At 41.5% G+C, this 14678-nt stretch overlaps 2 protein-coding genes across 2 annotated transcripts in view; both read left to right on the top strand.

Annotated features, from left to right (window-relative positions):
- TM9SF3 (transmembrane 9 superfamily member 3) overlaps positions 1-8339 on the top strand; it is a 74481-nt gene extending 66142 nt beyond the window's left edge. The window contains exon 15 of the mRNA XM_082674009.1: positions 4199-8339. Within this exon, the coding sequence (XP_082530135.1) occupies positions 4199-4266 (68 nt within the window). The 3' untranslated portion in view covers positions 4267-8339. The remainder of the gene's footprint in view (positions 1-4198) is intronic.
- A 4659-nt stretch (positions 8340-12998) lies between these two features.
- TLL2 (tolloid like 2) overlaps positions 12999-14678 on the top strand; it is a gene marked incomplete at both ends in the record, with an annotated part of 128604 nt that continues 126924 nt past the window's right edge. Inside the window, one exon of the mRNA XM_082673563.1 lies at positions 12999-13188. Coding sequence (XP_082529689.1) covers positions 12999-13188 — 190 coding nt within the window. The remainder of the gene's footprint in view (positions 13189-14678) is intronic.

Raw genomic sequence — 14678 nt, 5'->3', positions numbered from 1 at the left:
GTATTGTTCATCTCTGTTTGTTTGTTCTTTAATTCTTCTAGGTCTTTGTTAACATTTCTTGCATCTTCTCGATCTTTGCCTCCATTCTTTTTCCAAGGTCCTGGATCATCTTCACTATCATTATTCTGAATTCTTTTTCTGGAAGGTTGCCTGTCTCCATTTCATTTAGTTGTTTTTCTGGGGTTTTATCTTGTTCCTTCATCTGGTACATAGCCCTCTGCCTTTTCATCTTGTCTGTCTGTGAATGTGGTTTTTGTTCCACAGGCTGCAGGATTGTAGTTCTTCTTGCTTCTGCTGTCTGCCTTCTGGTGGATGAAGGTATCTAAGAGGTTTGTGTAAGTTTCCTGTTGGGAGGGACTGGTGATGGGTAGAGCTGACTGTTGCTCTGGTGGGCAGAGCTCAGTAAAACTTTAATCCGCTTGACTGTTGATGGGCGGGGCTGGGTTCGCTCCCTGTTGGTTGTTTGGCCTGAGGCAGCCCAGCACTAGAGCCTACCTGGGCTCTTTGGTGGGGCTAATGACAGACTCTGGGAGGGCTCACGCCAAGGAGCACTTCCCAGAACTTCTGCTGCCAGTTCCTTTTCCCCACGGTGAGCCACAGCCACCCACCGCCTCTGCAGGAGACCCTCCAACACTAGCAAGTAGGTCTGGTTCAGTCTCCCCTGGGGTCACTGCTCCTACCCCTGGGTCCCAGTGCACACAGTACTTTGTGTGTGCCCTCCAAGAGTGGAGTCTCTGTTTCCCCCAGTCCTGTTGGAAGTCCTGCTGTCAAATCCCACTAGGCTTCGCAGTCTGATTCTCTAGGAATTCCGCCTACCATTGCCGGACCCCCAGGTTGAGAAGCCTGATGTGGGGCTCAGAACCTTCACTCCAGCAGGTGGACTTCTGTGGTATAAGTGTCCTCCAGCCTGTGAGTCACCCACACAGCAGTTATGGGATTTGATTTTACTGTGATTGCACCCCTCGTACTGTCTCATTGTGGCTTCTCCTTTGTCTTTGGATGTGGGGTATCTTTTTGGTGAGTTCCAGTGTCTTCCTGTCGATGATTGTCCAGCAGCTAGTTGTGATTCTGGTGTTCTCACAAGAGGGAGTGAGCACGTCCTTCTACTCCGCCATCTTGGTTCCTCCTCTGAAATCTTTCTTGATTATCACCAGCAATCAATGAGGTATGGAGTCATGGGATTATGCAGAAGGTTACTTTTTTCTTGAATCTTTCTATAATATGATTTAAGGAAGACCTGGAGAGGTAATATCTTGACATTTACAAAGAAAATGGAATTAAGTTAGCTAAAGTTTTTGAACGCATTTCCTGTTGAAATTTCATCTTACTGCCTAACAGTCTTGGCACATTTACAGTTCCCTGCTGTTCTGGCAATGTCCCAACATTTATTCTTTAAAGGGTTTGTATGCCTTCAGTGTTAATTGGTGTTTTGGGGGGAGGGGAAACATTTCACAGTGGAAATGATTAAAATGTCATAATACAAAAGTTATACATACGCATCAGGTTATGTTGCTAAAAATGCTTTTTCAGTCAGTAATTGAAAGAAAAATATTAGATTTTTTTTAATGTAGGAAAAATAAATAATTATAAGGTGGGAAATAATTAGATATTGTTGTAGACTTTATATTTTGAGCATAGCATTTTAGTTTTAAGGAAATTAAGTTTTAAAGTGTATTATTCCCAAGACATTTACTTTTCTAGAGTGCATATTCAATATCTTCCTTTTATAAAGCCATATTTTTATAAGCTTATTCTTGAGATACTCATAAGATTAGGAAAAATGATACTCTAGGTTGACACTGTTTTGCTTTTAAGCGTACCTCTGCTCAAAATGGAACAAGGTTTTGTAAGTCTGGAAAACTGGATTTGGTTATTGGACTAGTGTTGTATTATGCCAGTTAAATTTTTGATTCTACTTAAAATTTTATAGATATTTTTATAAGAATTCAGATTTATTTTTATAAAATTGAATGGTATTTTCTCTTACCTTGTAAGGACTTGTATATAATTATTTCAAAGTGAATTATCACTATTTTCAAGTGTAGTATAATTATTTCATATTAAAAAATAAATGTCTATTGATTGCAAAAATAGGTTTGCTTTGTTTGGGTGGGTTTTTAAAAATATTTTCAATATTTAATAATGGGGAATTTTCAAATATATACAAAAAGAGGAACAGTGATATATATGTAGTGAGTCGCCATGTACCTAACACACCTAACACATCAGTAATTATCAACTGGTAGCCAATCTTGTCTTATTTATAGTCCCACCTTACCCCGCTTTTTTTCTGACATGAATCTTGGACCTCATGTTATTTCAGCTGTAAATATTTCAGTGTGTGTGTGTATAAAATGTGCAGTGTTTATATACTATAATATTATATAACTATAATATGGATGAATGCAGTTATATAATATATAAAATTATTTCAGTATATATTCAATATATAAGTATAATTTATTAATATGCTCAAATATTCACTTAGTGTTCAAATTTGCCCCACACATCCTCATTTCTCTTTTAATACAGTTTGTTTGCATCAAGATCCAGTTTGCTCTCTTTTCCCTTGCAATTATTTAAGAAACTTGGGTTTGGGTTGGTTTGTTTTAATTCCTGTAGAGTTTTTCACACTCTGGATTTTGCTGATTATATCCCTAAGGTGTTATTTAATGCTTCTCTATGTACTTCTTCCCCCCATATTTTCTGTAAAGTGGTAGTTACAGCTACAGACTTAATCATACACAAGAATATTAATACTTGTCCAAGAATACTTAGCAGGTGGTTTGTGAACTTTCATAAGGAGGCCCTTAATGTCTGGTTGTCTCTGTGAGGTTAGCAGCCATTGATAATTATTGCCTAGCTCAAATAAGTCGTTAGTGGTTATAATATTCTCGTTCTGTTGTTCCTTTTATATTTATTAGCTGGGATACTTCTCTAAGGAGAAACTTCCTTTTATCAGCCATTTGGTTCCTTTGAGGTACAGTTTACATACGTAAAGGCAGAAGAGACTTATTTTTTCCTTGCATACACCAGTTGGGCAAATAAAAGTCAGTTCAAAGGTGGACAATTAGGTATATATGTATGCATCGTTAACTCATGGAAGATATACTTTTAGACTTTGAATAATGGGCTTAGATGGTAAATTCCTAAATCCAGTGGAGAATCTTCTCTATGATATGAATGACCAACTGTCTTGTTTTAAAGATCCCTTATTACTTGCTCTAAAGAACTATACAGTCATTCATTCATTCAACAAATATTTATTGAGTATCTTATCATGTGCCAAGTACTTTTTGAGGCCCAGGAGGCAGAAACTTAATTAACAAAACAGACAAAAACACCCGTGTTCTCTGGTGTTTTGGGTCCCATTTGAAGCTAATTATTCAAAAACTCGTGATCTACTTACCTGTCTCTCTTATGCATGCCCTCAAATGCCTGCCTCTCTACCAATCACATAGCCTCTACAATTTAAACATAAAAAAAGAAGCCTCAGGGCTTCCCTGGTGGCGCAGTGGTTGAGAGTCCGCCTGCCGATCGAACATGGGTTCGTGCCCCGATCCGGGAAGATCCCACATGCTGCGGAGCGGCTGGGCCTGTGAGCCATGGCCACTGGGCCTGCGTTTCCGGAGCCTGTGCTCCGCAACGGGAGAGGCCACAACAGTGAGAGGCCCGCGTGCTGCAAAAAAAAAAAAAAAAAAAAGAAGCCTCCTCTCTAGAGCTTCAAATGGCACTTGGTCATGGTTCTCAGTCCTTCCCTGAGAGAATCCCCAGTCACTTCTTACTGAATTATCCATAAGGTATCATATGGTTTGGGGAACATGTTAATATTGTTTTAATGACCTAGAATAATCTATGCTTAAATTTTAAAAAAACATGTTTTTTTCATTTAACAAATTTTTGTCATTCTGAAATTATTCTTTATAAGAGATTATTTTAATTCATATAGTTCATAATTTCATGTATTAATTGATATTTAATTATAAAAACATTACATCAGGTCAAACTTGGTGTATTACAGTAACAGGTGATTTGCAGAACAAATGATACTATTTTAATAAGTTCAGAGAGAATACTAACAAAAGATGTTATCATGGAAAAATAATACCTTTACAGAGCAGAGAGCATTTAGTGTTTGTAAATGATGGATACTGCTCTATATGTATTTGTTTCAAAACATCTTATTTTATCTTTACAGGAGCAATTGGTTACATGGGAACAAGTGCCTTTGTCCGAAAAATCTATACTAATGTGAAAATTGACTAAAGACCCAAGAAAACCTGGAACTTCGGATCAATTTCTCTTTCACAGGGGTGGAACTTGCACAGCAAAAAAAGCGCAAGAAGAGATTTGGGCTTTAACACTGGGTACTTTGTGGGTCTCTCTTTTGTGGATGGCTTAAAGTAACATCTATTTCCATTGATCCTAGGTTCTTAACTGACTGCTTTCTCCAACTGTTCACAGCAAATGCTTGGATTTTATGCAGTAGGCATTACTACAGTACATGGCTAATCTTCCCAAAAACTAGCTCATTAAAGATGAAATAGACCAGCTCTCTTCAGTGAAGAGGACAAATAGTTTATTTAAAGCATTTGTTCCAATAAAATAAATAGAGGGAAACTTGGATGCTAAAATTACATGAATAGAAATCTTCCTGGCACTAGTGTTTCTATGTTATTGAAAAATGATGTTCCAGAAAGATTAATTTTTTCTCTTATTTTTACTGCCATCGTCAACTTATTGTGGGACATTTTTATATATTGAACCTGGGTTCTTTTTTGACCTGCCTTTTTTTTTTTTCCAATTCAACTGCATCCTTTTTTTTTTTTTTACAGAGAGAATTTAAAAATATTAAATCCTGCGTGTAATATATCTGCTGTCATCTTAGTTGGACCAACTTCCCATTTATTTATCTTAAAACTATCCAATTACATCTTAATTCCATCCAAAGAAGATACAGTCTGAAGATAGAGGTGTACTCTCTACAATGCAATTTACTGTACAGTTAGAAAGCAAAGTATTAAATGGAGGAGATATTTGTTTTTATTAAACATTTTGTGATTTAGATAAACTACATTTTAACTGAATGTCTAAAGTGATTATCTGCCCCCTACCCCCCAAGTTAGTCTTACATCTTTTTGGGGTTTGAATGAAGGTTTTACATAAGAAATTATTAAAAACAAGGGGGGTGGGTAATAAATGTATATAACATTAAATAATGTAACGTAGGTGTAGATTCCCAAATGCATTTGGATGTACAGGTTGACTACGGAGTACTTTTTTCTGATATGATTGGTGTAGAAATGTGTGAATTTGGGTGGCTTTTTACATCTTGCCTACCACTGCATGAAACATTGGAGTTTCTTCAAAATGTGTGTGTTCATGCTTCTTTTGGGAGGGGGGATTATTTGTTTTTTTCCTGAGACTCCTACAGGAGCTAAATTTGTAATTTAGAAACATTTAATTTTGTTAATCCTGTCTGGGGCACTTAAGTAACATCTAAAGCGTTACTGCTTTAGAATGTTAAAATAAAACTTCCTGACCAAATTGTTTTGTGAAAATACATGTGTTTGCAATTTGAAGATATCTTTTTCAAAAGGCAATTACTGAATGCAAATTTTTTACTATACTATAAACCATGCTTTTCTAATACAGGGTACAATTACTTTAAAATCCCCAAACTTGCGTACATCTAGATTATCCAGTACAGTCACAAAGTGAATGAGAAGCCCTTTGAATGAAATTGTGGCACAAAATCTGTTCAGGTTGGTGTACCATGTAAAGTGGGGATGGGTAAAAGTGGTTAGCTTACTAGGGGATGAGCAAATAAAGGTTATAGTTTTCTAAGAGAAGTAATTTTAATTTTGAATACATCTTTCTGGAACGATCCATAATGTGAAGTTTTCCTAGAACCATTGAGTTTCTAGTTTAATAGTTTGCTATGCAAATGACCACCTAAAACAATACTGTATATTGGTATTTTTAGAAAGACTCAAAACAGCTGTAATTTAAACCTTAATGTGAAACTCATGCCATTCAGAGTTACGTAAGGTGTTTTCATTACAAAATACGTTTCTATAAATTAAGAGACTGCATCCTATAATGTAGCATGTAAGGACTATAAAGGGTGAAAAATTTGATTTCTTACTACTTAAGTATGGCTGACATGAACAAACAGAAATTTGATCAAAAGCTGTAGGTAAATCCTCTTCTTCAAACCAAAATATTAAGTGTAATCTACTGGTTCCTCCATTTTCTCTTTCTTCTCACACCTTCCTTTAAGATCTTAAAAGGAACTAAAAGTCAGTACTTAATGGTTTATATTATGTAAATTTTAAACGTGTAAAGTACTTATAAGAACATAGGGTCTGATAGATTGTAAATTGGGTGGCAAGCTTTTGTCTTAATAAAATGAAATTTCTTTCTCATGAATCTTGCAAGTAAGGTGTAGGGGTTTTAAAGAATGAGTGGTTTAGCTGCTTTCAGGTACACCAGTTCTTTTACTAAATTGATCTGTATTTAAAGTCCTTTGGAATCTTCACTGAAAAATAATTTTCTAATTTCCACATACATTAAGAGCTTCATTAAAATGAGTATAAGTCACCTTGAAAAGTCCTTTAAAAAATAGGTTTTGGTTTATGGCTTCCTAGAGGGGCTGGGTGTGTGTGTGTGTCTCTTGAAGAAGATGTAATGCACAAATAGTTTAGCTCCCTAGCTCTCAGTTGTAAAATGGTAAAATATGTTACTTAAGTTAATTAAAGGGTAGAGCTTTTCCACTCCATAAATGCTAGTTGTCTTTCATTTGTTAACATTTGCTCAACTTATCAGCTGATGCTTTGAACACTCTCCAAAACTGGGGATTTGTATCCGTAAGCACGCTTCTCCTGAAATTTAGGTACATTAGTAAGTGACATTGTTAATACATATATCCTAGTACAAGAGTAGGATAAGGTGGAAATGTAATGGCTGGAAGGGTGGTAAAGCATTCTTTAGTATATCATGTTGGGCTCGTAGATTGTGCTGAGTTTGCCCATAAATTGAGCCCCACGCCCTTAGAATTCATTATATTGTGGTGATTTCTGAACCTAGTGAACGGTATGCTTGAGTGTTTTCCATTGCGAGTGGATGGCCCTCTTTCTAAAGGCGGCTGCTGCAAATTCCAGTTCTTCCAAAAGCCACTTATTCAGGGTTTATCCACAAATTGTATTCATTTCGATAGACCTTTTGTTTCCTAAATGTTTATTGATCACCTTATGCCAAACGTCTTGCAAATAAATATTAAGATTTCCTGAATTTTTACAAATGTAAAAAAGAAAAAAATGTATTAATGTCATTTGTTCAGGAAAAGCTATATACCGAAGGGCTTCTGTATATGAATTCTGGGAAAGAAAAGCCTATTTGTAATCTATACACTGCAGTTCCATCTGGGTTTTAAGTTTAGATTTCAGCGTGTCTTAGTGCTTCATTCTGTTGATTTATTGGAACACGTAATAAATAGGAGTAGTGACATATGAGAACACAAGTATTCATTAATGTTTTATATCTTCATAAAAATTGCATACTTATGAAGCTATATTTTAGCAATTGAGATCAGAGAAGTGAAAATTTATAAAGATTGTTTGGAAGTGTGTATAGAAATAGACTAGATTTAGAGGTAGGGTAGTTCAGAAAGTTAACATATAGCTGCAGAAATTTTATAAAATTTAAATTCATTATGAGGAATAACTCTTGTTCTCTCCTATGAGCATTTTCTAAAAGCCATCTAATTTGACATTCTCTTTGGAACTGTAGGCAGAATTGTGCAAAGACAAAAGTAAAGTTTTAAGTTTCACTTAAAGTTATAAGTTCTTGTTTCACTGTATTAGGAGATGGAAATAAACTGTTGTGAAGAATGTTTACCTTGAGGTACTGGTGAACGAGTCTTGCTAATAATTGACTGGTAAAGCAGCATTCTGTGTGTTAACTGTAATTCATCAGTTTAGGTCATTTGAAAGTTATAAACATTACAAGTAAGAGCTTAGGCAGGGAGGAAATAACATGGCATTCTATTTGAAGGACAACAGAGTATCTTTGGAAAAGCAGTCCCACTTGGGATTTTCAACTGTGTCAAACATGAATCTATAAATCCCCACAGAGTACAGACAATCGGTGACAGAGTTGAAAGGAAACAGTTAATGCTCAATGATTACTTCCATTTTTGTACCCACCCGTGATTCGTGTAGGCCATATTCCAACTGGCTTTTTAGTAATAGAAATCCAGTGCAGTATAATGTATCACATTTGAAGTTCTAATCTCGTCTGTTAATCTAACTGAAGTTGGATTTTTAAAAAGTAATAAAAAGTCAAATGTTCTTCCCTTGGATGCTTTATTTCTTTCCTTTTTGAAACAGGTGAACCAAGCATAAGGGATAACCTATTATTATTGGCACGCATACGAAGAGATTACTAATAGCTTTCCACAATTAAATAAAGCAGGGGTCAGCAAACTTTCTGTAAAGAGCCCGATAGGAAATATTTGAGGCTTTGAGAGTCGTACAGTCTCCGTAACAACTGCTCTACCATTGTAGCACAACAGCCATGGGAGAAAGTACATCAACTAATGAGCATGGCTGTGTTCCAATAAAACAACAAAAACAGCCGGTGGGCCATAGTGGGCTGACCCCTGAAACAAAGGATTTAAAATTTGAGATTTGGTTTTTTCCCCAGCTTTATATTTTGAAGAAAAAAAAAAGTACAGAAAATGGAAAGAATGGCACAATGAACAAGGTTTGTCTTTTTAAGAAATGATTTTTATTATCATTCCTTTGACTTTCTTTATATACAAACTCTGACTCCTGCATTCAAACCCCACTACCCCTATGCCTGTCATTCTTCTGATTGGTAATGCATTGCATTTGTCTAGTACTTATTACTGTTTCACAACAGTTTCACATATGTTTTCTCACAACTATCCTGTGAAGCTGATAGGGTAGACAGCTACATTTTATAGGTATAGAGCAGCTAAAGAGTTTCTTATTTTTAGCCCAGAAGTAATCAAAATTAGGGTCCTATTGTCTTGACTGGTGTAACTGTAAAATGGGGATGTCACCTCTCCAGCCTATGGAGGAGATAATATTGGAAATATTGTCATAGAGATCATATCAGAAATGAGTGTTCTATACCAACGGAAGGGCTTATTTTTATTGTACTACATCAAAATTAGTGGTTAGTTTCTCCAGGTCTATTTGTACTTTTTTTTCTTCTTCGGTTTTAACTAGTTACTTAAATTATTGTCAACCTCCTTGGTTCTTTTCTCCCCTTGATTTTATTACCAGACTCAGTTGACACATATTATACTTGGCAATTCCTGTTAGCCAAATAGTTATATTGGTGCAAATTTGAGTTACTTTTGATCTCTTTAGTGAACACTTTTTTGTCTGATTGGAAAACTAGGAGTATAAAGGAATCTGCTATACAACCACCTTCTGGATTTCAAAGTGAGAACTTTTATTAAATAGCTAATCTACAGTTTAACATTAGAAAAGGGGGAGGGAATAAGCTTGCATTGGGACACATGGAGTCAACGGTGGTAATGTAGTCTACAAACGTTTTTAAAGTTATTTTCAAAGTGTTGCATGCTTAAAGTGATAGGAGTTTCAAATTTTAAAAATGGAGGACATGGTTGTAGGGAGAACTTGATGTCAGTCATTTAAACTGGCCAATGTTGCAGTTCTTAGTGGCTCAATCTAAGCCACTAAGATTATGGGACTTAACCTTGGAGGTCACTGAAGGGAAGAGAGGATCTAGAGAGTAAGACGTGGAAGGCACTTTCCAAGTTGGAGTTGGTCAGACAGATCCGCTGCAGGCTAGAGACCCAGAAGGGTAGGATAGACATAAATAGGTAAATGTCATAGGTGTGGTAGCTGCAGTAATGGTGGCATGAAGATGCAGGCTGTGTGGTTATGAAGTTGTCCCCGGCAAAGACATGGAGGTGTGAAGCAGCAAGGCCCTGTTAGGATGACTGCAAGGTGTTTAATGCAACAGGAGTGGAGAGACGGAGGTGGCAAGAGCCAAGGCTGGAATCCATGTGGAAGGACGGCCTGGTCGTGGATGGAGGACCTGATGTGCCACCCTCACGGGCTTGGGTAGAGGTTTCAGAGGAGCCACAGAAGGTTTTCAACAGCTGCTAAAAATTGTAACAGTATTAAATATTTTTAAAACTCAAAGTACCTCTCAGTGGTCAGTTAATGTAAACTAAGAAATGAACCAGCAAATGAGAGTGCCCGCTTTACCCTGGAGGTTCTGCTCCCTGCCTTGGAGAAGGTGGTGTATAGTAACCTGGACAGGCACAAGGAGGAGAAAGTGGCCTCTGTGGAGTAGGTAAGGAGGATAAAACTTGGTAGATGTGGAGGCATTTAAGAGCTGCTGCAAGAGAGCTGCATCACTCAGGGCATAGGGGTAGAGCTGGAACGAGTTGAGTGGAGGACAGACATCTGACTAAAATGGGGGGAAGCTTGTAATGACATTCAGGTTTCCACAGGACCATGAGCTGTGGAGGAGGAAACCCACAAATAATTATGAATGTGATAATGGAACTGAGTTGAGTGGCTTTAGGTCACAAAGCCTTTTATTCTAAATCTATCTCTAGTTTTTTCGTGGGATTTAAAAGAATACATTTTAAAAGTTATTTGAATCCCAATTAAAGTTTAAAATACAAAAATGGTGAGTGAAATCAGAAACCATAGAACTGAGAAAAAAAAATTAACCATCCCTTTCAATTGTTCCTAACTTCTGTACTATAACTCAAATAGTTCATTGATTTGTTTGATAGCCTTTAAAATAGCATATAAACAGGGCTTCTGACATAAAACTGCCATTTGCTCATCCCAGAGCATGACTGTCTTCAAAATATTTGGGCAAAGAGTGTTGGTGAGAAGCCTGGCAGCTACTCATGAGGTGGGGATTAGAGGCAATAAAAGCTCACAACCTCAGTGTTTGCCCAAGAGGTTGCCTGTAATGTCTATTTTCTGGAGGAATTCCCTGCTAATGAGGAGGCCAGTTGGCTGTTTGCCTAGTGCCATCTGGAGACCTGGAAGTGTCACAGAAGGTTGTTAGGCTTTTGAGCTGTTGACTTTGTGGACTTCTCTACTGACAGGTGGTGACCTTCACTGGGTTGAATGCAGAGACCTATGGCGTTGGGTTTGACTCCTAGTGTTCAGGCAGAAATGACGTTTGACCCCTTCCCACACCTATTTAATGGCCACTTGGCCTTCCCTGCCATTTGGTGACATCCATTCCACCCACACACCCACCCCAGATTACTTCCTCCTGTCTGTCAGTTCTTGCCCAATCTGGCTCTGTCCTGTATGTGCCCATTTGATGAAGACTTAGCATGAAGCAGGGTCAGCTTGCATTTCTGAGGGCCAAGACAAAATATCCAGTAGCCCCCTTCTAGTGGTTAACTTTTAAGTCTACTGGTTTGAAGGACTTGTTACCCTACTTACTAGATGAGAAGACAGATGATCATAATGCAAGAAATTCGGAATTCTGTGTAAAGCCCAGCTTGGGGCTCCCTGTCAGCTCTTTTGTCACTAGTGGCTGTGAAACCATATAGAAATCTAAAAGGAAAGCTCAGTCCACTTTTTCTGCTTGCAGTTTAAGTGAAAAAAGATTCTACTGGGAGTGATGCTGAAAATCTCTACACATTGGTGTGTTTTACTTCAAGACTGGGGCAATTTTGCTTGCATAGAAAGGTCTTTGAAAAGTCTCTCTGTAATAGTACTTTTTACGTCTGTAAATCGAAATGGCTCAGTTCTGACAATTTTTACATTTAAGGTAAAGTTTACATTTAAGGTACAACGTAGGAGGGGGTTTCAAATAGCTCTTGATTATTCTCTTAAATTATTTGGGCATATGTTTTTAATTGGCACAAAATTAACCAGACTAAAGAAATTGGTCGTTTTTGTTCATCAAGTTAATGGTGAGTGGCTTATTTAATAAAACATGTCTGTAGTTTAACACAAATAGCACGTACAGCTGTTTGTCAATCTTTTTGCTTGTTTGAAGCATCTTACACTGTTTTACTAAAGGATGGGGTCACAAAGAGGGGAAGTCCATCATTTTAAATCATCCTTCCCTAAGCCACTCAAATCACCAGCCACGCGCTAGGCTAGGTCGGCGCTGCAATCAGGCGCCCTTCACAGCTGGACGAGGGAAGTTTGAGAAAGCTGAGAGGAGCTTAATCCTCTATCTATCTATCTATCTATCTATCTATCTATTTTCTGCTCCGAAAGCAACCAGAGAGAAGATTCGCTTCATCCCTACAGAGAAACGATTGTCCGAAAAGCACATAGTGATTTGGTATCAGGGATCGCTCGCATCGGGTTCCTGGCCCTGAGCTCAGAGCTCTAACCACTGCTGCCTGCCTTCGACCCACGTGTGCATCGGGGAGTTGCAAAGTGAATTTTCAGAATACAACAAGGCGGGAGGTCCAGCCCTGATCTTCCAGAGCAGCGTTTTGGGGGGCCGGAGGCGCGGTGGCGCCCGGAGAAGGGCTCCCTTGGCTCTGGGGCAGCGCGGCTGGCCCAGGGTCCCTGCCTTCAGCCTGTTCACCTCGCTCCCCTTCCTCCGAAGTTGCGGAGGTGCCGGGAAGAGGAGGGGCCTCGCCTCGGGCGCCCGAGTGATTGGCTGCCCGGGGCCCCTGGCGAGGTCTGTGCGGTCCAGCCCGGGTGGAGAGGGGCGGAGCGGCCACTGCTCCAACCACCGCCGCCACTACCACGGTCGCAGCCGCCTCAGCCTCGGCAGCCGGGCAAGTAGCTCTGAGCGGCTGCTGCTGCCTGGGCGCGCCGACGCGGACCGGGACGCCGCGCTCTGCTGGTTCCACACCGGAGCCATGCCAGGCAGCCGCGCGTAATCGCCTCTCCCGGGTCGCCGCCGAGCCGACCCTGTGCACCGTCCCCCGCTAGGGCCCAGATTTCGGTGCTCCCAACTCCCTCGGTCTTCGCCGGCCCCTCGCAATCATGCCCCGGGTGACTGCGCCCGGGGCCCTTGTGCCACTGCTGCTGCCTCTCCTGCTACTGCTGCTGCCGCTGCCCCGCGACGCCTGGGGGCTCGGGGAGCGCTCGGACACCACCTGGGACTACTCGGTGCTGGAAGGCGAGGAGAGCGCGGAGCAGCAGCTGGAGCATTACCATGACCCGTGCAAAGCCGGTAGGTGCCGCCGCCGCCGCCGGGGATGTCCGGCAGAAGTTTGTCTTTGAAATGCAAATGAGGTGGTGGGCAAGCCAGCTCAGCCGTCCGTGGGGCGGGTCTCCCCTCCCCTCCCCACCCCAAACCCCCCCCCCCGAGATCCCTCGAGCTCCCCGGGAAAACAATGTCCCAGAGGGGCTGCTTAAATAACACTCCGACTGGGACGTCCCGGCCCCTGGTTTGCGGCGCGCACAGGGTGGCGGCCGCGGGAGCGTTCCCAAAGCGAATAAGGGCGGGTGCCCGAGGCCGAGAGGGCGCCCAAGGACTGGGGCGGGCGCCGGAGTCGCCTGACAGCCAGGTGGTCAACACGGGCCACCGTCGGTCGCGCTGGGCTGGAGCAGAGGAGCGGGAGCCGGGCTGGGCGCGGCGTTCTCAGGCTCACACGGTGTTGCTGGCTCCGATTTCATGGCATTTGTAAGTTTAACGCAAAGTTTCCCAAGATCTTGTGGTTACTCTTGGGAAGAGAGTATAAAAAGCGAAAAGCTTCACAGCAGGCAAAAAGAAAGAGGTAGCCGAGGGGGAATGTGTATGACTCAAGTTGCCGCAAACTTCCCTGTAGCCCCCTCAGTGTGGTCGCGCCTGGGGGTCTCCCTGGGCCGGCGGAGATGGACGCCGTCAGGTGCTCTAATCCCGCCAGGAAGCCGCGCCCCAGGACGCGGGGGTCTTTCTGGCGCACCTCGCGGCCCAGGCACTGCAACTCCCGCTTCCCACTAACCACCAACTGGCTTGTGTGTCCCAAGGGGAGCAGCTTCCGAGCCGGAATAGTTGAGGCGTCAGCCCCAGAAGGGCCCAAGCGCATGTTCCAAAGAAAGCCGATGGGTCTGGGACAGTTCCCAGCTGGGACAGAGGGATACTCACGCCCCCGAGAGCGGACGGTCTCAGAAGCCCGCCGAGCGGCTCCTGGCCGGTGGCCAGGGGCCGCCGGTCCTGGTGTTTATCTCTAGGCAGGGTCCGGCCGCTTCACTCGGCGGGCCGCAGAGATGAGCGGACCAAGGGAAGCTCGCAGCCTCCATCTGCAGAAGGACAGGGTGCTTTTCTCCTGGTTGATGAGGGAAGTGCCGTGCATGATCCAGTGTGGCCCCGTTCCCTCACTCCCTGGAAAACTCTAGTAGCCTCAGTTTCCTCATCTGAATTGGGGACAGTAATTGTAGGAGAACTCAGATAACCTATGGAGAAATTCTCTGCAAATGGAATAATTGTGATGACACTGTAATTATTTGTGTTGTTACTGCAGCGAGTGTGGTCTAGGCTGGGGGTTGGGCAGGTCAGAACTGGGTGAAGTCTGGGGGAGACCAAGTTACTGGGAGGTCAGAGGACCTAGGAGAGTGTGAGACTTGAGAATCTTGTGAAGGTTGAGGATCATACCAGGTTTGAGGGTCCTGGGCTTATGCTGCAGGAAGATTCCTCCAGTATAGCCATCTATTACTGTACCTTGTGGGGCTTTTGAGTTA

Source organism: Grampus griseus (genome assembly GCF_964374135.1).
Source record: "Grampus griseus genome assembly, chromosome: 16".
Classification (NCBI taxonomy): Eukaryota; Metazoa; Chordata; class Mammalia; order Artiodactyla; family Delphinidae; genus Grampus; species Grampus griseus.
The sequence above is the reverse complement of the archived record's forward strand: the minus strand, read 5'-3'. Positions and strand labels throughout refer to the sequence as shown.